This window comes from Excalfactoria chinensis, chromosome 12 (assembly GCF_039878825.1).
Source record: "Excalfactoria chinensis isolate bCotChi1 chromosome 12, bCotChi1.hap2, whole genome shotgun sequence".
NCBI lineage: Eukaryota > Metazoa > Chordata > Aves > Galliformes > Phasianidae > Excalfactoria > Excalfactoria chinensis.
The window spans coordinates 2,363,026-2,388,353 of NC_092836.1; the positions used below are offsets into that span (position 1 = coordinate 2,363,026).

Here is a 25,328-nt window from a genome sequence, read left to right on the forward strand (position 1 = left end):
GAAACATTTCTGTGCACAGATGACTGCTATTTACTTTGTAAAACTCCAAGCAAGCATACCAGCACCAGTATCTGCTCCAGTCCTACACGTGAAGAAATGCCTATTAAAGCTGCATTAACCCTCTCAGCCATTCAGTTTTCTAAGCATGACATAAGCAGGTATGATGCACCTACACAGGAGGAGCTGTGCTGGCTGTTTCATTACCCACATCCTTTCAGAACACACTGCTGCTTTAATAACAATTTAAGCATGGTCAAAACTAACACGATCTGTCTTTATCCCTTCATTGGAAAGGCACTGTTTTGTACGTATTACTTTCTGGTTTTGAAATGCTTTTTGTGTAGTCAATATACCACTGCTAAATGCCTCCCGTGCAACAGATGGAAATCTATAGTGACAACTTGTGGTGTAAAGCCTGCACTGACTCACACACAATTAAAAGAGGTATTTAAAGAGAAGTAGCTTGATTGTTTGGAAAGGAAAACCAGATTTAGCAGGAATGTTCCAGTCTGGGACTAGTTTGGGGCCAAGAAATTCATATGCTTTTGAATGTGACTGCAGAAATATTTTTTTTTTGTCAAACTAATTTTGGGGCTAATTTTCATTTCTATAAAAACCTCATCTGTAAGGCAAGACCGTATCTCATCTTACTACCTTTATTTGCTTTATTTTTCTACTTCTCAGCATAGGTTCCAGAGGAACTTGATTAATTTGTGCTGCCTGCATGTCAGGCTTTTAACCTCTGGAAAAGCTCTAGACGCTATAAAAGCCTTAAAAAGGATTGTCAAAGTGAACTTAAACTAAATAGAGGTCGGCTATGTAAGGTTATTTTAGCTCTTCCATGGAAAAAGGGACGCACTGGAAAGGCAAGTTAAACATTCAGTTAACCATCAGCTCTCAGAATACAGAGCATCTCTTTGCATTTGAGTACCCTACTGCTTCTGCAAAGGGTATGTCTATGTGAGGAGCCCAGACACAATCCATGCTAGACTGTAGCTTCCCAGGGCTCCTCAGTATCTCTTTAGAGAAAAGGGTGATGAGAGCCACGTGGGACCCATTCCAGACAGTGTTGGGAACACGTTGCACAGAAACAAACCAAGATAAGGTTAGAAAAATATTTACATTTTCATGTTCTGACCAAAAAATAATAATCTGCTATGTCACTCAGAAAGAAACAATTTCTCACTGTACAACTGGGCTAGAAACCACAATTAATAAAAAACAGGAATCTTACTTTCCAAGGGCAAAACATTCCAGTTTAACAGACGAGCCCTTCGCTGCGTATGTTGTTTCTGGAAAACGCGCTTCAATCTTTGGTTCATACTCTCCCATCACACCTGTTGAACATCAAAACAGCTAGCACTCCAGTGGAGCTTCAGACCTGCCTAGTACAACAGAATTTCAGGCATTAATAGTCTTAGAGCCTTATGCTCCACCCATGGACATGTGATATCTGAAGATGAGTTTTAAGCATCTGGGTGAAATCCCAATCTATGCTGAAAGCTCATTGTGAAACGTGCAAGTTCTTCACATTTCAGTGGTGAAGCATGCACGAGTACAATATCGACATGAATTTAGGGAGAATTTGGGGTTCACACCTCTTGTTAGTTGCTAATAGTGACAGATGTCACAGGCATTGCTTCAGTTGCCACTTCTAGGGATACCAGGTAGTTCTGAGCACAAGAGAAAATTACAGGGTTCTATGTCCAAACTAATTACAAAACACTTCAAGCTTTTTAAAAATAGCCAGATGTGGACTCCAGGCTCAAGAAAGGCTGATCTAATTGGATATAGCGATCACATCCCCAAATCTCATCAAGCATCTGATAAACCAGATAATCCAGTATCAGTTTAAGGGCATTTGACCTTGCAGCAGGTTTGGGATTGCTTTAGAAAACTGACTTTTTAGCTGAAATTCTTTAAAATGCATTAATCTTTCAGTAGAACTCATTGAATCAGGAACGATGAATATCGGTCTCCCTCAGATAGAGTCTTAGCCCAGATCTCACTCAAAAATGAATTAGTTCATATTTTACATTGAACAGGGGCCCAGCTACTGCTACATGTGCTATTCTGTACAGTTCCCTTGAGACTGCCTGCTTAGGACTCAATCCAGAGGCTACCAAAGAGAACAGGAGAAGATTAAGAGACTGATGAGACTGAGAAAAGGAATAAAGCATGATGATGAGAAGGAAGAAAACAGGCATAAAAGATCTAAAGCATTTACATGCAGTACCAAATTATTAACTTCCAATTTTGGGAATTATAACTTAATTTAGGGTGATCAGATGGAATGTTATAAAGTAGCATAGTCTCTCAGTGAGAGTGTTATGCAATAATGCACAGTTGAGTTTTATTTATATCAGAAACATAACACTGTACTGACTTTGGTAACAACTTGTCACTGAAATGTAGGTGAGCAAACTTACAAAACCAACTTAGTGTAAAGACCTCCCAGGTATGCACTTCCCCATGCAAACATTTAATTAGAGGCATTGCTGAAAAGGCATTTGTATATGTGCAGGTGAGTCTTTCACCGCACTGACTAACTCAGAACAGCTTTCTAGATCTGATATTTGAGCTATACTTAACACTGAGTGTGACAAGAGAGCTTACCATCGCTGCGCAGGGTGAGGGGAGTTGGTGGCCCCTGAACACTCTGCCCAGCCTTGGAGTTGGTCACCACACAGGTGTAATTGCCCACATCCCATGGCTCTACCTTGGCAATGTACAGATTGCCCGTTTCTTGTGAAACGAAACGCCGTCTGTCCTCCTGAACGTACAAGGTGTTATTGTTGAAGGTCCATGCAAAGGACAAGCCTAGAAAAGAGCAATATACGTCATGCATCCTCAGATTTGCTTGCTTCCTCTTAATGCTTTTGCTGGTTGAAAGAATGTGCCAGTTACAGGGCAGACCACTGGGGATGCACAAATTAGCACAGGCAGGATAAGTACTGCTTCAGTTCTAAACTTACTTCGAGCCACTTCAGAAGGTCACAGGAGTTTCTGTCCCTTGCTACTTTTCATTTTCCTGTTTCAGACCTATTTTTAGGTAGAAATGGCAGTGCTGCATTGCCACAAGAAAGCTGGCTTAGTAAATAATTCCTGTCTATAGCAACTTCCCTCTCAATACTAAGAGCCAATTGCCGATCACACAGCACTACTGCTCCCTTCTCCACTCTGCACATGGAGAAACAGGTAAAAGAACATCAGATTCTTACACTGAGGGAAAGAACTCTGCTGCATCCAAACATTTGGAGATTAATCACTCCTTCTCTGCCTTTTTCCTTATCTTCCATACTTTCAATCGCCCCGTGCTTCTTGTCCTGTTCTGACTTGCTAATCCTGTTCTGTTGACTTTTCCCATAGCATTTCACACCGTACACCTTAAAAAGGCACATCCATAGCCTAGCCACTTTAAAACTAATTTATTTGATCATCAGGAGAGAGCTTTGTGAGACTGCCATCCAAGGGCCCTGCTGCCCCAACCCTGTGTTTCCATCAGTGCTAGAGGTTCCATGCCCACCCCATGCCCAATACAGAGCTGCAGTGTTCAGCTCTGCAGTGGCAGCAGCAGGACAGAAACTCTGTCATTAACAAGGCCCAGTAAATCAGAACTTCCAAAACCTACCCAGTTTAGCTCCCTCTAATTAAATGTATAATTCATAAGCTAACAGTGCTCTGCCAACAGCTTCATTTTTTGCACATTTCCCCTATCAAATATACCATTTGCAAAAGATTATTTACATTTCTTTCCCCTCCCTTGGTTGCAGCATGGGTACAGTATGATAATAAGTCTGCAAACTCCAGTGGTTTTGTGGAGTTTTATGTTATCATCTTCCAACATTTTAAAACTCTCATTAGAAATGACACATCTCCAGGGAGCAATCAATGACACTTTCTATCCTTGGCTAAATTCTGTAATAGGCTCTGTTTTATTACAGTATTTTTTTATTATTCTTATTTTGACATACAGTAAGCCCAGAAGATGCAACAGGTCCTAAAGCAGTGCAATAGGTGTGTGTACGGGATTGAGCAGAGGTAGCTGGACACCCATCAGGCTTTCCATGACAAGACAAGTAACCCCAAAGTGAGCTAAATAGGAACAATGAGTGATGGTTCACTTCCTAGAGTGCAGTTCTGGTGCTGGCAGTTACAAGGCTGATGAGAGCCCTGACCCATGGACAAAGAACCATGAAAGACTTCTAGGTCATCCTGTGGCACACCATCCAAACCCAGATACCTGCTGGTGGCTCCTATACTACACAGCAGTGCAGCAAACTTCTCCATTACAACAGGGTATACAAACACTAATGAAAACCTATTAAAAGTAGCATTCTGCTGCACAGAGCTTGTTCATGACACCAACCTACATATCAGTAGGTAGGAGAGCCAGTTCTCATCTCTTATGATTTCAGCACAGGGGTTTCCACCTGACAGTCTTACAGAGTCTCCATTACATTCTATCTGTACTGAGCCATTGCCTCAGTGCCTATTAAATTTCCCATTAACTAGGAACGAATTCAGGCCTTTTCATATTTCAATTCCTTCTCTCCCCAGAATGAGGCATATAAACACTGCCACTCTTCTCACTGCAGGCTCATCATCTCCAGCTCCCAGACCTTACTTGCCTAGAGCCTAATTCAGATCCATTAAACTCTGTAGAAGCTCTAATTTTAATTGACTTCAGTGGGAGCTGAATGAAATCTCAAGAAAAAGATCCAAACTTTGGAGATCAAACTTTTTTCCTCTTCTAAAGCATAGCCCCAGCAGGATACTCCCTCACACAGCATCTTTTCACAGAAAGCTACGATAAGCAAAAAATATTAATAGATTTAATAGACTAGAAAATGTAACGTTACATTACAGAAGGAGCTACTTTTACTTAAACATTTCCATTTTGGGTCACTTGGAATAGATCCGATTTACGCTCCTTTCTTTTCCTCATTTAGTGGCTCTGGTACAAGGCCCATACCATCATTTTTGGGTTATGCTCATTTGCATGAGTAAATCAGCAGCTGGGAAGGCTCTGGTGAAAGTAATGGTGAACAGAAGGTAGCAGAGACATAGAAGGGAAATTATGTAAAAAATGCAGTAACCTGCTAATGAAGTCTAGCTAAAATGGACTTGAAAATTGCTGCCACCAGCTATTTTAGTGAGGAATAAGAAGTTACCTTTCTAAAGTTTATTTTGCTTTCCATTTAACCATAAGATTTCTGAAAATGAGAGCTGCCGGGTTCACATCCCCAACACAAATCCAGAGCTGCTGAATTTCAGAGGCTGCTATGAAAAGGCTTCAGTAAAGGTCTTACACAAGCCTTAGCCATTATCAGCACCAATTATTTTTTGTTCCCAATTCATTTTCCCCTTGCACAGAGCCTTGTATATCTGCCACTTTCCCTCTAGGGTGACTGCTTATGTGAAGTTGAAAACAAATCAACATGCTTCAAAGTAAGGGAGCAAAGAAGGTTTTCTGCAGGAGACCAATTAGTCCAATTTTTTAATTCTCTTTCCACTGTGGTTAACCTGTGATGCTTCAGAGAAGTAAACTACATGGATGTACAGAAAGGAAAAAAAAGAGGCTGGGGAAGAGAGATCTTCTGGAGGCCCCTACATAGGGTTAGATTTGTCCACAGTCTATGGGGTTCATTCTTCCCCTTCACAAAAACCAGGAAACATTCCCAGCACCTTACAACTAACCAGTCCTTTCCTCACACGCTAAGGCTGCATAGATAAACGGCCACCTGTGCCCCAAGGGGGAATGCTTTTAATCTGAGATAAGGGAGGTTTAGGTTGGATATTAGGAGGAAGTTTTTCACCCAGAGGGTGGTGTCACATTGGAACAGGTTGCCCAAGGAGGCTGTGGATGCTCCATCCCTGCAGGAATTCAAGGCCAGGCTGGATGTGGCTCTGGGCAGCCTGGGCTGCTGGTTGGTGACCCTGCACATAGCAGGGGGTTGAAATGAGATGTGCAATGTGGGCCTTTTCAACCCAGACCATTCTACAGTTCTATGAACTTTAGCCAATATGACACCATTTGTCCTTGATATACATGTAAGGATCTTTAGAAATGCTTTTTGCTATCCAGAAATGAATACTTCCAAAACATGGGTTAGATGAGGCTACTACCAGCAGGCAGACACTGTCTCTCCTGGTTTTGCTGCACCCTGGAATTGTTTGTGCCAAAAATCAGCAAAATGGTTCCCTGAGCACCGTGTCACCATGTGCAGAGAGAGACAAGCTGAAGCACACTGAGGCAGTCCCTGCTCAGTAGTGCTTTAGGTAAAGGCCAAGAAAGCAGAAGTTGATCACAGCTTTTGCTTTAATCTTCTGAAGAAAATCACATACAGTAATGTCAGACTTGTTCTAAAGTCAGGAAAAATGAGTATGATCTCCTCCCGGGTTAGAATAGAACTCTGCTAACCTTATGACAGCCTTATGTTCAGAGATGACCCCACTTCCTACAAATAATAACAGAACACAACACCCACAATACTATACAAGTTCCAGGATTCAGTTCACAAAGACTCCAACAGAAGAGAGAAAGCATTATAAAGTATAATTTATATCATTTCTATTTTTAATTTAACACTTGTGTTAGTCTCACAGACAAGCTTAGAAAACATCAATCACCTTCATGTGATTAATTTTTTAATTCTGCCCGGCTACTGCCTAATAAATACCACACTACAGCTCCTTTTTCACTTGTGCAGCTGAGTGGCCTTAGCCCAAATTAACATGTTTGAGCTCTGAACACTAGAAAATGATATTTGCTCTCTAAAGTAATCCTGGTGCCATTATTGACTCTGTGGGAAGAAGGTGCCTTGAGTGCACAGAACTGCATTTACTTCAAAGGGGCTGTGTGGCAGCAAAGGGATAATTACAGCAACATAGACTTCATTATGCACATGCCAGCTTATAGGCTTTTTTATTAGCGCTGCAACCCTAATTGTTTGGTTCTTAATCCAAGACAGGTGACTGCACAGGGTCCATCTCACTTCTCACCCAGGCCTCAAGCAGTGAGCCCAGCTCAGCTGCCAGCACCAGGAGGAAGCACTGCCAGCTCAGGGCACAGCTGGGAAGGGGAGCAGCTGATAACCATCTCTGATATATCAGTCTAGGGAATATAACATTTCAGAGCTCTCCTCAGCCCAAGCAAACTCAGATCGATATTGCTGGTTCTGCAGGAGGAGAGCACAGGATGGTCTCAGGGAAGGATTAAAGATTCATAGGGGAGCTGAGAAACAGGAGCAGAGAGAAAGCTGCTCTAAAGCAGTGATTAAGGCACTCAGCTTTGTAAAGGGAGATACCCATCAATCCATCACTTGGAAATTATGCATGTTATCAGATGATTGTTTAATACAAAATGCAGAAACAACACAAGGAAGCAGTCAAAGAGCCTTTTACATAGAAAAGCACCGCTCATCTCATCTCCACACACCCACTCCCCTGCCCTCTATGCCCTCCTGCCAACTGAGGACTCAACATTTGTCTCTACTGAGCCGACTTCAGAGCTCTCACTTCTTTAAGAGCCTTTTTGGTTTTTTAATCCAGCTCCGCTGTAGTTACAGCAATACAGAAAAAGCCCACTGAGTCAGCATCCCAGGTTTGAGCCCCAGCAGCCCTCACGCATGACTAAATGCAAATGCACAAGTGATCCTGCTGCTTCTAACAAGATTAGCAACTTTCTTAAGACTCTGCAGGGAACCAGCTTGGAGGAAACAAGCCTTATATCAGACTTCACCTCTAACAAAATAAACGAAGAACATCCCACCTCATAGTCCTGTGTCAAGTATTACCACTTTGGGAATGACTCCTTAATCACAGGCAGGTCAGCCTCATACTCAGCTACAGAACTGAAAGCTTCTTTAGGCTTCCTTCCTCCCTCGTAGATGCTTTTCAACACTTAACTCTATACAAGATGCTTCTCTCTTTCTTGTAAGTAATAAAACAACAGCATATGTTGACTATACAGAGAGAAAAAAATAACGCTGACCTAAAGAACTTTAGCTGCAGAATAGATGTGTCCCAAAGAGAGAAATACAGCTTACCTCCCCACCCCTACACCCTGGAGCCTCACTAACAAGCAGAAAAGGGTCAGATGCTGAACTCTATAAGGTGTGTTAATGAGCCTCATAAATAACAACAGCTGAGGCTGAAGAGCAGCAGGTGCAAAAATAGGCAAGAAGGGAAGGGTGTAGGAAGCAAGAGCTGGGGTGTGTAATTGTTGTTTCATTACTGTTCTATTTATTTATTTATTTATTTTGGTCTTTTGGTCAACAGATCCCACCTCTAGCTTAAACCCAGTGCCAGACAGATAGGATGGTGGTTTTTTTCCATGCAATTTAACCTGAAGTAAGCTTGCTTACTATTGATGTACTCATTCCGAGTGCTTTGCCAAATCATAATTTTATCTATCAGCAGGAAGAAGACACACAGCTCACGGATGGATGTATTGTCTTTGTCCCACTGATACATTTCAGGAACTCTTTAAAGCTTTCTCTGCCCTTAAGGGCCACATTTCACTTCATCTCCTTGATCACATACCTCTTTCATACAGCTGCAAGCACTAAGTGAACTGACGTTTCCTTTCTGTTCAAGACTTGTGGGTTTTAAATTGACTGATGGGTTTCTCTACTTCTCTGATATACTGCATCCTCCTTATAGATCACAATTTACCTTCTTCTTATGGGAATTTGTCTTACAGCTATTTCTCAAGAAGGATTGAGGAAGCAGAGCTGAGAGCAGGACATTGGTGCTAGCACACAACATGCTCCTTCTCCTGTGGGTGCGTGGTTATAACTAAAAGCAGGAGGTGAGTGCTATATAAACTGCTGATTCCTTCAATCCAGTAACCGTACTATTGATGATTAACGCCTCTTTAATGTGCATCAGCTTTTCCAGGATAATATTTATAATCATCTTCAGCTGGTTATGTTAGAAAACTACAGACATTGCTCTGAGCCTCACAAGATAAGAAGCAGTTATGATGCGAGTACTGGCACCTCCAAAATAAGATTTGAAAATGCAGATGGCTCAGAACCTGCAAAAGTCAGTGTTAGGGGGAAAAAAACAAAACACAACCACACTCAGAAAATTGCTCTCAAGAGCTTCTTGCTGCTATCAGATGCAAAACGTGGGGTTGAAGAGAAATGGTACTGCTCTAACAGTAGTGCGCATGCATGATCAAGCCTTTGTATTGCTCTGAAGTCACTGATGTTGGAAGTAGGCTGTAGCAATAAAGGAGGGGGAATGAATAACGTGCCCCTTGGCTAGGGATAGCTTACTTTAAAGAAGTCTGAAACATCACATGAAAGGCCCTGTTAGCTCATTACATGTCCCCAGAACTCTACCTTGTCCAGAGCAATAGCAACAGAAGGACACCCCACATCCATTCTTTGCTTGGGTTGCACCCAACTCAGAGCTACTCCACGTACCTCCGTGATGTGGTGGAGGACCACAGAGCAGAACCACTCCTTGTCCTTCTCTGACCAACACTGTGCTTCTCGTTTTCATTTCAAAATTCTCAAGATCTGAAGAGAGGAGGAGAAAACAAAACCGTGTTATAATCAGATTTACTCCTAGCTACAGTCCAAAGTACACAGTGCTTATAGATCACTCAAGAATATACAGTTCAGTTGTATAAAATCTCACTATGCAAACTAAAGTACTGGATGGACAAATAGCTCATCCAGCCTCCTACCTGGTCCTTCAGCAACCATAAAGGAAGTATTTATAAAGCACTTATACTCTAACAAGTGTGGTTTCTTTTCTCCTTGTACAGCTAGTGTATTCTGTCAGTTTTTCTAGCGACCCATCTCAGAATTTATTAGTCTTAATCTGCACGAATAAGGGAAAAACATTTTGGGCTGCTTCCCTTTTTTTAATCAATTAAATGCAGGTGTGTGTTTCTGTAAGTATAAATGATAATTAAACCCCATCAGAACTCCCGCAGAGTGTGCGTTTAAGTGATAAAAGTATGCCATACTTTCAATGAGCATGTTCTTTCCTAAAGCTGTCTGTGGTAAGTGGGCATGATTTTAATTGACTTGAACGAACCTTAGCACTGGTTTCAAAGGGGAGGATAAGAGCACTCTCAAGAAGCAAAAATCACACAATGCCCCAGGGAAATTTGTGTAAAAACATTGATGCCTTGACTCCCATGGGTGATTTTTGTGTGTGCTTATCAATTTTTAAGTTATTTTTACTGAATCTAACACAGTATTTTCTGCTTTCTCCCATTTCACTAACACGTGGAAGTCTCTTTTTTAAGCACGGTTCAGTTTCAGGACACGATGTAACAGATGTTCTTTAAAAACAGATTATTTTTTGATCCATTTCTCACCCTAATGAACTGAGTGACTACTTTTGTCAGAGCACTTTGGAAAGCACTTGTTTGAAATGCATTCAGAATGTTTTAATAAAATAAACAGCACCAGCTTCCCCTTAAATCTATCAACATGGTGTGCTGCAGGTTCTTGTTTCAAACAATTGTTCCATTTTTCATCAGCTGAACAACTACCCGATCCGGAGTTCAATAGAAAGAAACAGTTCTCATTGGTCAAAGCCATCATGATTACTACCTGTACAGCCCCAGCTATTTATGTCAATATATCAATTTTCTCTCCCTTTGTTGAACTTTACAGAGTTAATTTTTCTTTTTTCTTCTATATATTGGTCTCTCATGAAGACATTGTCTACTCAGAGGTGACTGAATTGAATTAGGCAGTGGTGGCACCTCCTCACACCGCCATAGCCACAATAGATGGTACCTGTCAATACACAGGTAAGTGTTTTAAACTCTGATGTTCTTTTAATTGCCTGCCAACTAGATCATTGCCTTGCAGTCCAGGTAGTCCAGAGGGACACACACACACAAAAAGAGAGATGGAGTGAAACTATAAACATTTTTCTGCCTGTCTCTTTAATACTAATTGGGAAAGAAAACAATGGAATGCCTTCTTAAGAGTTTTGATTCATATCTAAAATACACTTACCCAACCTCTGAATGTGTGGACTGATTTATTTACCTGTTCTGAAAATTCACTCTGAAAAAAAGCTAATCCTGTTTCTTTTTCTTTTCTATCCTGTGGGTTAAGTAGTTTTGAGAAGGAAAAGACCAGAACAAAAATTGGTCCTAATGGCAAGTCAGCACAGGGGGCCAGACCAAGGCACATGTGCTATGGGAAGAGATGTCAGCTCCGTATGTGTTAGAGGAGTTAGGAGGAAGATAGGAAAGAGTCAGAACATTCAGACACAAGCAATGAAAACAGTTGCATCTCCCATTCCTATCACATTCCTTTCCTTGATTTGCTAATGTAACACGTTGCGCAGTTCCTACAGAAAAACAGAGATTAAAAATAATTGCAAATCTCTACACTCATATGACAAATAGATGTAGTACAACCGGTGGTGTTCATTATGGTTAATCAGATCTACATTTTTGCTGAGAACAAAACTTTACTGGAAAAGAAAGAATGAAAAAGGAAGTCTGGTGCTGCAGTTAACAAAAGGTTTTCATGACAGTTCAGAATTAACTATAGGATACTTTAGTCTGAAACTGGCATGGTTTCTGGAAAGTAATAGGTTGCTAGTAGCAATTCTTAGTTTAATGACACAATATGTCAAGGTATCATTTTACCCATTTAAGAAACTGTCACCTGTCCATGTTCCCCCATTAAGATAATGGCAAGTATTCCTGGCTGAAGCACTGACAAAGCACAAGTACTAGATGGCTCATGGGTTGCATTATTTTATAATTAGCGGGACTCATTCAGATTACAGGCGGAGAAAAATTTGACTTTGTCCTTTCAATCTCTGAAATATCCAGTTCTGCATGCAGGAGCACCACCACTTCCCTAGCATACTTATACTTTGGTTATATACAGCAGCCCATCTTTTCCTGGTGCTGGACAGATTTTTGTCCTCTTCTTATGGTCAGTAGTGAATGGTAGGTATAAAAGCTGTTATGGGGACACACTAGGGATCATTTACTCGTGCCCATCACAGGTTTGAGTACACACACATCCTTCCAAACAGACAATAATTTAACCTATTAGACTCCTAGGGACAGACATTTCCTTAGATGATGCATTCCAGTGCTTGGCTCTGGACTTACCACACTGAATCCTCGAGCAGCTCTCACTCCCAGACTCTTAATAAATCTAACAGGAATGATCCTTTTTTCCCCTCTACCTCAGGTCATTTTTAGTAGATAATCATACAAAATATTCAGTGTCTGTCTAATAAAGAATCACTGCATATTAAAATAATATCCCTGAAAGAATGACTCATTCTTCTTTTGTTCTTCAACTTCAAGGGACCTTCTTTCCATGCAGGCTCCACCTCCCATAAAATACTACGACACTTCATTCAGGAAGTTTTCAGTAATGAGTTACAGAATTGTCTGTCTCCAATACGTAGCCCAGGGTGACAGCCAGGACTGAGGTGGACCATCAGGAAAAATGCTTCCTTTGGCTGGAAGCGGTCTTTTTGCTTGAAAGATTTTTGCATCTATTTTCCCCTCTTCTTGTATGTGTGTATTTGCAATGATTAATAGCAGCCGAAAATGTGCTAAGTGAAGAAAAAGAACTTGAAGATGAATAAAAATGCAATATTTATATTTGTTCTTGTTATTCTGAATCTCTGGCTGCTTCCCAAAACCACATCTCTTAGCCCCAAGCACACACTTACACCAACAGAGCACAACCACCCCATCCTCCTTGTTACTGTTACCTAGCATAACTCTATAACATAACATGACATAACCTAATAAAGCATAATGTTGCTTGTCAAAAAGACTATCAAAAGATAGCTAAGATCAGGTGTTTGGCACACATTTAGATTGCTAATATGCACTTAGGAATAGTGTGACTATTTAACAGATGGTATACTTGCTAACTTCAGTGTTTCTGCAGAGATCTATAAATAAATTATCACCTAGTTCCTCTATTCTTTGCATTTATCTCACTTTATGAACAATGAGTGTCCTCACTGCTCTATCAGCTACAAGTTTTAACAAACAAAACTTCCTTCAGCACAGCACATGTTGGCAGATTACTATCAGTGTAGCACAATTAATCAGTCGGATGCGATAATGAGGTCACACAGGCTAAGCAAAATGCTCAGGTGAACAAATGATTCTTCACAGGGAGAGTGGAAATATATGAGCTCAGCTGTGTGTGGCAAAGAGTCATCATCTTCAGCTGGGAACATTTGCAGACCTAAGCAGGAAAGGTGTGTGCCTGGAGCATGGGAAACATCTGTTATTTTGTGGAAAGCATATCAGAAAGCGACAAGGCTTCCTCTGATGGTGGAGGCATGCAACTCCTCACCTGGTATGAATGCAGGGACAGGGAGGAGTAATGGGCCACAGCTTGTTTCAGCTGGTGTAAATCATTAGGACCCCACTGAGGTCAAGAAAATGATGCTGATTTATGCTAGCAGAGGGTATGGCTTGCAAGTTCTCAGCACGGGTACTCAATTACAATAAAACCAGGAAGTGACAGGCCAAGCATGCACACAGGTATGGTGTGGTGCTTCCTTGAAGTGAAGGATGCAGAGACTGACAGGTGTCAGTGTAATAGATTAACAGAAATTCCTCCTGCTCAAGCACTGCTGTTAATAGGTTAATTGTTAGAATCAGACACACCTGGAAAATGTGTGTTTTCTTCATTTTAAAACTTGCACTGACAAACACTGAGCTAATTGCTGCTTGGGCATTAAAAGCATTGCTTTTCTAGTTTCTTCCCCAGCTTTTATTCACTGTAACAATCACAAAGATCAATGCAGTGAAATGACAATACAGGCGAGGCAATGACAAAAGGACTGCTGCAATGGAAAGGTGTTATAAAGGAAAAGTGCCTGTCTCTGAAGATCTAGGTTCACAAGGGAGGGATCTTCAATTAAAATCCTCCCCCAGTGTCAGTCAGCCCTTAAGTGAAGTCTAAGGGAGGTGCAGCCAGGCTCCACCCTTTCTGCTCACACGGCTGAATTGCCTTCACCTGTGTTCCCAGAGCTGACCAAGTCCTTTCCCCAGATGCTCAATCAGTGGTTCAGGCTGTGACTCAACAGTTACTATATGCTCACACATCTGCTATTTTTTTTCTTAATACAAAACTACCTTGAAAGAGTTCTACTTGCACACCAGTGTGTGTGAAAGCAGAAATAGTTTTCCTGGGATTTGGGGATCACTTTTTAAACTTCTATCACAGGAACAAAATGTAATCACAAGTAACAACTCATTCCTTTCAGCCTCCATGTTGTGTGTTTCAAGTTCCTCTGTCTGCTCAGGGATAGGTGTAACCCTTCTCGTTTGGTCTGGCTTAAGAATGGGAGTAGAACATCCTCGTTTTACCGAATAAGAAACAAGGAAGATGGGCTATTTTAATATATAGAATTGTTACAGACAATTAGAAAAAAGTCCAATTCATCATCTTACATAATTACTAACAATTCATCTGAATTACTGTAATTTCATGCTTTCTTGAATTCTTGATTTTTTTTACATAAGTGTTTTGTCATTACATAATCCCAACTATTATAGTTGGAATTGCCTGTTATTGAAATGTGCAATGAATACTAAGGCGTTACATGCAAGAACACTTTATAAATCAGCTCTGCTCCCGAGGATGAATCAATAAACTTTTCCATGTTTCGGTGGGGCTCTGTCAAATTGTGATGTATTGCATCTGTTCCTATTTCTTCTCCTTCTCCTATTGGCTGTGATATATTGCAATAGGATTGGCGTTACGGGATGTGATGTATCACAATAGAAATTCTCTTGCAGCGAAATGGGATAAAATTATGACCTCAGCAGTTTTTAAAAGAAGCTCATTGTTATGATTTGCTATAAGCATTTCTAACACCTGTGTTATGCGCTGACAATTAGTTATCTTCACTTTCCCTTGACTGTAATGAATTAGGGGGCCCATTGGTAATTCTTGGCTTGAACTCCAGGCCTGATTCAGAGGCATAGGGTCTGCTGCAGGTGCAAACAGAAATCTTTATTGGATCCTTATCTCAAATTCTAGGCTATCCCATACTTCGGATGTATTTTACCTATGTGTTGTTTTTTTTTTGGCATGCAATGAGATAAAATGCTTTAGACACAAACTGTGCTTGTTGCCAAAAGACAGTGATAACCTCTTTCAGATCACTCCAGGAGAACTTCATTGCATTCAGAAGTCCCTTTTTTCTGCTCAGTCCTGTTGTACTGAACAGCTCGTTAGATCAGCACAAATCTCTGTTCCTTTAGTTACCAGTAGGGTGTGTTAAGGCAATCTTTCTCCAAATACCTCCCAAGGGAATGGCCACTCTCACTTCCTGCAACTTTCACAGTTAAGTAAACTCTCTTCTCAGCTTTCGCAACTGTAGTAAACTTGCTAAACAAATCCTCCAGCCACTCCTTTGTCCTGATAATAGTGTCAATACTATTAATCGTTTCCCTCTACCATCTAATCTCAATTTTTTTAAAATGTTCTAATTGATTTTCTATGAATTCAATTCTATGATTAAGAGCTGTGTTATCTCTAATTAAGGTGTCTGAAAGCTGCTTAGCATTTCCCATTTCCTGATTTTTAAGTTTTCCACTAAACATGTAATGAGTTCTGTTCCTTCCTATTGAAACGTTTGAAAACCTCTGCTCTGTCAGTGCTGAAGCATCACAGGGACTGCAGGAGTTGAAGGAGCTGAATGTCCCCTTTGATCAGGACAGGTTAAAAATCAGCTATAATTCACACTTGTTTTAGGTGTACCCCAGTGCATCCCATTCTGGTGGGAAGCGAAGGCCACTGGAAGAGCCCTGCTGCCAAACCCTGAATGAAATGCACAGTCACCAGGTCTTGTCCTTTTCCAATGCTGCATAATCGACCAAGGACCTTCATCAGGGCTTCTTTATTTAGTTAAATTGCTTTGCAGCTTCTAAGGGGAGCGGAGCTGTAATTTACGCATTAGGATGCACGCTGGCCCCAGGTCTTCAATTCAGCTTAAATGGTATGAATAGCCAATCCAGGCACTAATTTTCAAGGTGGAGAACAATAATTTCTGCCACAGCCTGATTGTCTTTTTCAATTAAAGAGTGAAAATGCCCTTTACAAAGTAATATCAAGCTTCTCTAGAGGAAAAAATGGAAGGTCACAATTAAATTAAATGGAGAGAATGAGGGGGAAAAATCCCAACTTGGTTTTTGTTCAGGCACCAAGAAACCGGTGTGAAGAGGCATATGCCATGAAGCTGTGCTGCTGGTCTACATCTGCTTTTTGTTATTTTTCCCCTTTTAGAGATTTAGCAGCATAAAACATTCAAGCTTTCTTTTGATCTGAACACAGGCATCGCGCCGAGCAGTAAGTGTTGTTGCAGCCTTAGGGCTCTTACGCTAAACTCCAGCTGCATGCTGGAGGCACAGTGGAGGATCCAGCCCTCTCAAAGGGAAGGGAGACATAAGAAATTCATTTTTTAATATTTTATTCCCGAACAGTTTACTCACTTGTCACAGCAGAGTTCATTTGTCACCTGTCATCACAGAGTCACTTCACCGTCTGCGTGAGTTTTCACCAGACTGGAGTGCTCTTAAAAACAGATTTCTCTCTCCAGTGTAAATCTCACGGGACAGATTTCTCCCTGACAGAGCTGTGCCGCTTTGACTGACTCACACCAGGGGTGGCCTGGGCCCCCTGTGTCCATCCACCTTAAGGCAGCGGTGCTGATTATATCCAGCATTGGCTTCTTTCATCGTGTGCCTTAAAACTTTTGTATTAGGTAGGATCAACCTTCATTCAAAAAGTAACTAGTAAATCAATTACATTGCTTTGAAGCCATAAGAGTCAGTCATTCCAAACACTTTAATATGTATATTTTTTTTTCTCTCAAGCTTCAATCTCTTATTTATTTATTTATTTATTTATTTTTGACAGACTGAAGAATGAGGGATTTGATGTGGACTCTATGGATATTTCATTCAGTAACTTATTGGAATTTAAGTCATATCATCTGCAATGGAAGTAGGGCAGATAAAAAGAAAATCACCCAGACTGCAAGTACAGACTGGTTTTATCCTTCAAAAATATTAAATTTTATTAATCAGAATCTAACATCTTTGGGACCCGCTTTGTTCCCTACCACATCTCAATCACATATATTGCTTTTCCAATACAACTTGCAGTGGGCTGATTTAGGATAACCACTTTTGTAGGAACCGCAGAATAGTGAGTAATATATAACTGAAAGATAATCTTCAAATACTTATGCATTCCACATTACTCCTTTATCTGAGTAGCCTTCTGCCTGTAAAGCTCCTTCCAACATCTCTGTAATGGATGTCTCCATTTTAAAGATAAAAAAATTCCTGTATGAAAGGAGTGAGAGCCAGGTATAATAGAAGTTAATAGAAGTTTAAGCAACTAAAAATTAGACGCTGGTGCAATTCAACCTGATAGGATGAAGGAGCTTTAACAAAGTGTGCTGATGCAGCATAGCCTTGAATGGTGGTTAGACTCTCTGAGAGAGATGAGTTTAAAAGCATTTGAGAAAGGAAAATGCATCTCAGATCTGTGATGCTGCCTGGGCTGGTGCCATCAAATGAAAGCAAAATGTTGCTGCCATCAGCTCTGGTTTGTGTGTTTAATGAGAAAGGGGAGGATGTGACTGTGTGTGATGTTGATTCCCTTTAGATGGGCTCCGGGAACACATAGGACTCGAACCTTTAGGGGAACATCTGACAAAATAAAACCCTTCTACTATATAGACAGCCCTGTATCTTCTGGTTTTAAGATTTCAAGGTGTTCTTTGTGTCTTCAGGAACATCCAGATGTTTGCATGATCCTATTCTTGTAGTATCTGAGCTTTAGAACAGAAATGCTATCATCAGAAGGCAGGGGAACCCATCCCAGGCTCCTGCTTCATCACTGCTGAAGGGCGGCTGATGGCTCTCCTTGAGTCTGTGTGTGCATAGAATACTGTGAAGAATAAATGCTGGAAACCTCAGCAGACAAACAGATGAACATAGCAAGGTCTGGTATGGTTTTTGATCATTGTGCAAAAATGCTGCATCATTTATAGTTGGTTCTCCTTTGCTTAAAGCAATCTTTTAAGGAAGCACAATGCCCAGATTCAAGGTGGCTGGAGCAGTGCACTGACCCACTGAAGCATGGCAGGATTCCATGAAGTCTTTCCTAATTTTGTGCAGAACTGAGGAGGAGGAGGGGGGAAAGTGAAAAGAAAAAAGAAAGCCCAGGGTTGCTTGGTCTGCTCCATGGAGAGCATCCATTAAGGCAAAGGACTTGGTGCAGAGCTGCTGCAATGAGTTTTGGAGCACTGGCACAAAGTGTCCATAGCAATCAGAGCTGATAAATGAAACTTCAGTTTCTTTTTACTCCAGGCTGATTTCTGACAAAATATGGGATGTATTTCCAAGTAATAAACTGATGGTATACTTACTACAATTCATTTTATTCAGAAAGCTTGCTCTCTCCACCTGCCTGTACTGAGGGAAAAGCAAATGCTGCTGCTGTAGCCGTGTTGCATTGTTTGACTGGTTAGGAGCCCAGAAGGCAATTTTGAGCTGTAAGCCTATTTAGACAGGAGGGATGACAGTAGCATTTCCATCCTCCAGACAGAATCGTTGCTACTGCAAGCTGCATTTTATTCTCACCTGCCCACAGGAAGATGCAGATTGTGAGGTGTTGCCAGGGCTATTAGGAGGGCTGGATGAGCCACTGCTCTCTCTCAGATTCTCCATACATCCACATGTCAAGGTGTGTTTCTACACTATGTGTAAGGAAGACTTTCAAGATCCGAGAGGTAGGCTTAACGTATTACTTTGCATTTGGGGTGTCCCTAGACAGGACAAGGGAAAAGTTGTTCAGTGAGCAGTTTGCCATCCCTGCACCACTTCTCAGTGCTACATTGAGGAGCACACAGCTCCTTCTGAATCAGAAAGAAGTCGCAGTGTTCACTCTTCAGCATGAGCTGCGAGGCAGCTTTATCAGCATGGCAGCCCCATCTGGGCTGATGAATTAACACTCAGCTTAAGGGCGGAGAGAGCTTTACTCAGGGTGGTAGTTACAACATCTTGCACACCTTCTAATCAAATACAATTGTTACAGGGGGATTTCTGAGCACACACGGTACTGTGGTACAGCCAATGCAGAAGAGTATGTGCTATTTAGACTAGAATTCATGCTTGTGCAGACTTTGCAAATTCAGACTATCTGATCTGATTTAAGTGCATTGATTTTTCCATTTTCTATTTCAAAGCATATGCTACAAGTAAAAAGGGTTATGACATTTCGAGGCATGCTGTATTGCTTTGTGATGTTTGTGTAATTTGTGTGCAGTCAAAGGTAAATAACATGATGAAGTAATCAGATGAAAAGTGGGCTTTCATGCTAGCTGAGCATCTCACAGACAGTCACTCTAAAAGGGCTTTGCAAATGCCTCAGACTGTTACAATCTAGCAAAGACTAAATGCACTTGATTGCTTTTAATCTTTCCCCTAAAATGTTTAAATACTACTGACGGATTATTATTTTTCTTCTCAGAATGAGAAAAGCTCCGTCCAGAAGGAATTATTGCCTCTTCAGTTTGTTACTGCAGCAAAACCATGTCATCATTTGTCTATCTGATAAAAGGCACTTGGGATCTCCAGGTTTCTTCCAAGTGCTCCAGCACCATCATTCTCATCCATGCTGCCCCAAGCAGGTCCTCAGTGGCCAAGAGGAGGGAGAAAACTTAGAAAAACACTACTTAGGAAAAGGCAAAAGCAAAACCTCTGACCGCCCCACTGAAAGCCATGAGAGCATGACTGCATCCCAACAATGCCAAGGAAGACTCCTTCCTTACTCAGTAGCACTGGGAAAAAAATCCTGTTTATAAGAGGTCTACTGTCCTGTGCTGTTCAGGACGAAATGACTAAACCTATCCATGGATTTAAATTGTTGTCATTGTTTCTCAGAATTCATGTTGAATTAATGAGACCCGAGGTCTGAGGAAGTTGCAATCATCACGACAGTCTACCAGCAATGCTAGAACAGTGGGACTGAGAATCTCATTTAAGATCCCCAGCCAGCCAAACATTTTCAATAAGTACTGAACTTTCAGGGTTTATGTCCTGAGTAGTCGTGGATCAGGTCCACATATGATTCTTTCTCATGGGAGAGCACTGTTTTTCTATTTTGCTCAACTGCATTTCTTATTTCTGCTATGCATCTCTTAATGTCTCTATCACAGACACATATGAGGACTAGAAGAGTTACTAACTGGCTGGGACAGCCTGTTTTACTGCAACTAGTAATGGAGATTTCCCTCAAGACCAATTGCTTGCATACAGTTACTTTTACTTAAAACTGATGAAATAATTAAAACAAATCCCCTGTGTGCCTGGAATACAATTCTGGTTGCAGCAGTATTTAAGCAGTTCTCCGTAACAGGTTTGTTTGTCTTTTTTTTTTAAGGTGTGAAATCCAATCTAGAAGACCTACATTAGTAAGAACAGATTTATGCAGAACACCTCGTCAATATACACGTAGGTACAGATTGTCTTTGCCCCAGCTCTGAGTTGAAGCTCCACTGGTGCCTGTGTGTTGGATGCCAACAACAAGTGTGGAGATGGGGAAGCACAGTGCGGGTGGTGGTTGTGACTTGGGGGCACATCTGGGTGAGGACCCTGCTTCAGTGCCTGGCTCTGGCTTCACAAGCTGGGGTTCAACATCCATGTTTCTTATTCTGCCTGCAGATCTAGATCACTGACTTCATTTCTTGCGGGACACACATTAGCTTTTCAGAATGTACTGCTTGCTGGGTAGCTGGAGATGCACAGGATTTATAGGGAGCTTTCAACTTTATTTATGACAAAACAAACCTTCACCGGGAAGTATGAATAACATAGGGCTGCCATGCTATGCATCCTGCAAATGCATTTATGTGCTCTTGCTCTGCTCTCTCTCGCTGGTGCTGTCTCTCATTTTCAGCCTGTAGCTTTAATAATCTATGCCACTTCCTTCTGTACAATATTCCTCCTGCAGCTTTCATTTGACAGCTCTGTTTTTAATAGAGGATAAGCATGAAACTCCAGCTGAATCTGAAGACATATTTCTAATCTCATACAGCATTTATTTTGCTACTCAGAGAGCTTGCTATCTTGAAGAAAGGAAAAAGTATTTTTCACATATTGAGATGTACAATAGGTTTCCAAAGGTATCATTAATTCAAATTCCAACTCAAAGTTACCTTGTAGTAAGAAGACAAATGCACATAAACCCTGTTACCCAGATAATAGGTTTGATTCAATTATTTATCATGGTGACTGCTATAGTATGCCAGTCCCATTCAGGGAAGAGTCCCATCTTGTTTGGTATTGAATGGAAGTGTCACAACAACAACATGCCTGCCTGCCCAGATTTTAAGATGTAATCTGAAATACCGGATGAAACAAACATGCAAATTGGATGGCAGCATGAAAATAAGAAACAAGGAAATGTTAACTGTGAAATAACTGTTACAAGGTAATTTGTTCCACTGTTCTTATCAGGTCATTTTGGCATTTGCTATGTACTGTGTTCTTGGTTTTTTTTCTCTTGTAAGACAAGTAGACTCATACTTTCAAAGTGGTATCACTGAACTGAAGCATTTTCCTGTATACTTTTGTTTGCAAACGTAAATGACATTTCAATTCATCTGTCCTATCTCTTTGATATGGGAAAGGATCAACACTTCTGTTACTGGCAATGGAAAAATTGCGTACTTCTTGGAAAGGGGATACATTTACTGCTATGCAGCTAGAGGGTCAAAGCAGGATGAGAGCAGTAGGTTCGTTTGCTGCCATGGACAAATGAGACCCCATTTTGTTGTGAATTGCTCCCTGCAGTAACTTTGAGAAGAGCCTTGGTGGGAATATAGAGCCTAAGAAAAGGAACTGTGTGATATTTAGCCCATCTGACTACCTTATATTGGCCTGAGACACTAGGGAGTTACATGCTTCAGAGGGAATGCTTCACCAGCATGGAACATTAAAGAAGTGGTCTTTAAAAGCTGAAAATACTTAGGCCACTGACAATGACCATTTGCTAGCAACGAGTTTCTCTAGTTGCTCAGGAGCATTGATTGAATGACGTTGGAATACACTTTGCCTCAGGATGGCCAGAAATCCACAAATAAACCAAAGTGCTTCCAGGAGTTTGAGTCAGGGACAGATTTTTCCAAAAGAAGTGGAAATTAGTGAGGAATGTGAGATGCTGAACAATGACTGGAGCCTTTTCATCTTCCACTTTCCATGGACATTCCTTTTTATTTTATTTTATTTTAAGAACTTTCCTTGACCTTCCCTTCCCTTCCCTTCCCTTCCCTTCCCCTTCCCCTTCCCCTTCCCCTTCCCCTTCCCCTTCCCCTCCTTCCCTTCCCTTCCCTTCCCTTCCCTTCCCTTCCCTTCCCTTCCCTTCCCTTCCCTTTCCTTCCCTTTCCTTTCCTTCCCTTTCCTTTCCTTCCCTTCCCTTTCCTTCCCTTCCCTTTCCCTTCCTTCCCTTTCCCTTCCTTCCCTTTCCCTTCCTTCCCTTCCCCTTTCCCTTTCCCCTTTCCCTTTCCCTTTCCCTTTCCCTTTCCCTTTCCCTTTCCCTTTCCCTTTCCCTTTCCCTTTCCCTTTCCCTTTCCCTTTCCCTTTCCCTTTCCCCTTTCCCTTTCCCTTTCCCTTTCCCCTTCCCTTTCCCCTTCCCTTTCCCCTTTCCCTTTCCCTTTCCCTTTCCCTTTCCCTTTCCCTTTCCCTTTCCCTTTCCCTTTCCCTTTCCCTTTCCCTTTCCCTTTCCCTTTCCCCTTTCCCTTTCCCTTTCCCTTTCCCCTTCCCTTTCCCCTTCCCTTTCCCCTTTCCCTTTCCCTTTCCCTTTCCCTTTCCCTTTCCCTTTCCCTTTCCCTTTCCCTTTCCCTTTCCCTTTCCCTTTCCCTTTCCCTTCCCTTTCCCTTCCCTTCCCTTCCCTTCCCTTCCCTTCCCTTCCCTTCCCTTCCCTTCCCTTCCCTTCCCTTCCCTTCCCTTCCCTTCCCTTCCCTTCCCTTCCCTTCCCTTCCCTTCCCTTCCCTTCCCTTCCCTTCCCTTCCCTTCCCTTCCCTTCCCTTCCCTTCCCTTCCCTTTCCTTTCCTTTCCTTTCCCTTTCCCTTTCCCTTTCCCTTTCCTTCCCTTTCCCTTTCCCTTTCCTTCCCTTTCCCTTTCCCTTTCCTTCCCTTTCCCTTTCCCTTCCTTTCCCTTTCCCTTTCCCTTTCCTTCCCTTTCCCTTTCCCTTTCCTTCCCTTTCCCTTTCCCTTCCTTTCCCTTTCCCTTTCCTTTCCCTTTCCTTTCCCTTTCCTTTCCCTTTCCTTTCCCTTTCCTTCCCCTTCCCCTTCCCCTTCCCCTTCCCCTTCCCCTTCCCCTTCCCCTTCCCCTTCCCCTTCCCCTTCCCCTTCCCTTCCCCTTCCCCTTCCCCTTCCCCTTCCCCTTCCCCTTCCCCTTCCCCTTCCCCTTCCCCTTCCCCTTCCCCTTCCCCTTCCCCTTTCCCTTTCCCTTTCCCTTTCCCTTTCCCTTTCCCTTTCCCTTTCCCTTTCCCTTTCCCTTTCCCTTCCCTTCCCTTCCCTTCCCTTCCCTTTCCTTTCCTTTCCTTTCCTTTCCTTTCCTTTCCTTTCCTTTCCTTTTTTACTCCTTTGAGTCTTCATGTGAAGGTGTTCCTTCTCTCTAAGTCTCTTCCCCACATCTTCTTGGCCTTTCATGCCTCCTTGTGGGTTACAGATTCCACACTTAATCCCAAGGCCACCTATTCTTCCTTAGAACTAAAACAGGATTTGTTCTGTCACTAAACACTTCTTATCTTCAAGCTTTGAAATCATTTCCCATACAGAGGAGTGACTTACAAAGGTGCTTCAGAAAAACTGTGAAAATAATGAATCAAAATTTTGCTTTCCATCTGACCAGCTTCTGGGAATCAAAAGCTCTTTGAGAAATTCAGGGTAAAACATTATTAAACAAGATACTAGTGATATACCATCTGATCTGCTTTACTAAGAGAGAGTCTGCGAACCATCCTGACCTCTAATGTCTCCTTTGTATAACCCCTGTGACACGAGATTTGCTATGAGTAATGGAAGAAGATTAATAATTAATACATTTTCTGGTGTCTGGAATAGCGGCACAAGGTTGTCTTTTTGGCACATGTTTTATTAATGAGGTTGAAAACAATTGCTTTCTCCCAGCAACAGATAGCTCAGACTTTGATACTGAAGAAATCGGAGTTGAAGCAGTATCTGTTTTTCAGTGGTGGTTTTTTTTGTTTTGTTCTGGGGGAGGAAGGGAGGGTTGGGGTTGTTTTGTTTAGTTTTGCTTCCCCAGGGCATCGACGCAACTCAGTCACCACGTAAGTGTTGCAGAAAAGGTTGTGAAGTTGTGAGGAAGCGAAATGGAAGTGAACTGGGGAGCAAGGCTGAAATAAGATGTAAACTGGCTCAAGACAGCATACGTGCTCTGTCCAGTTGAGCTGAAATAGGACACACTGCAGAGCCTAGCATCATCATTTTGCATGCTGTGTAAGGGGAGAGGAATTTACTCTGTTAATAATATAACAAAATGTCCGTGTGGCAATTAGGGGAACAATGTTTTGTACCCATCCTTATGGACCTCCTCATGCTAAGCCTAACTTTCAGACACATTTCCCCCCACTCAACTGCTCTTACCTGCAATGCAGCACTGAAACCAGTCTTAAAAAAGTGGAAACACCTCTACTAAGTGAAAACAACTGCATTCATCTTCCTTTAGCTTTCAGTTTTCTAAAAGTTACTCTTCTACCTGAGGGTTTGCAGCTCTCAGATGTCTGCTTTTGTTATTAATATTTACTAGAAATGATTTTTTTTTAAAGAATAAGCACTGCTGAATTAGGCCAAACATTTGAACAGAACCATCAACGATTCTTTAATTATCCAATATATTACCACTCATGCACAAAATTAATCAGAAAATAATGCTCTAATAAATATGATCTTCCCAACTTACATGCAAATTGAAGCTTTGCCTTCCTGCTCAGAATTGTTCCAAATGTATTTGTGGCCAAACACTGGTATGTTCCAATATCCTGTTTTTTACGTGGGTTATTGATTGCCAAGCTGCCTCCAACCAACCTGTAGTGATAACTCATGGTAAGATCAATATCTGTGCCATTTTGCTTCCACCTTTGAGGGGAAAAAAATCAAATTATGCTTATAATTTACAGAGTCTATTCATGTTTGTCTTAAGTAGCGTGCTGTAGCACACCTGTAATGATAAAAATGGAGCTAAATATCAGAAAATTATATCATTTTTCACACAACTGCTGCTTATATCAATCTTG

The 25,328-nt window shown here is 41.6% G+C and overlaps 1 protein-coding gene across 6 annotated transcripts in view; it reads right to left on the minus strand.

Moving 5' to 3' along the window:
• CNTN6 (contactin 6) overlaps positions 1 to 25,328 on the minus strand; it is a 130,091-nt gene that overhangs the window by 49,679 nt on the left and 55,084 nt on the right. For 4 of the 6 annotated variants that reach the window (XM_072347084.1, XM_072347083.1, XM_072347080.1 and 1 more), the window contains exons 4-7: positions 24,995 to 25,170; positions 9,438 to 9,533; positions 2,617 to 2,820; positions 1,235 to 1,337 (exon numbers count right to left, since the gene is read on the minus strand). In XM_072347084.1, coding sequence (XP_072203185.1) covers positions 1,235 to 1,337; positions 2,617 to 2,820; positions 9,438 to 9,533; positions 24,995 to 25,170 — 579 coding nt within the window. The remainder of the gene's footprint in view (positions 1 to 1,234; positions 1,338 to 2,616; positions 2,821 to 9,437; positions 9,534 to 24,994; positions 25,171 to 25,328) is intronic. The other 2 variants (XM_072347082.1, XM_072347085.1) reach the window with 2 other exon arrangements.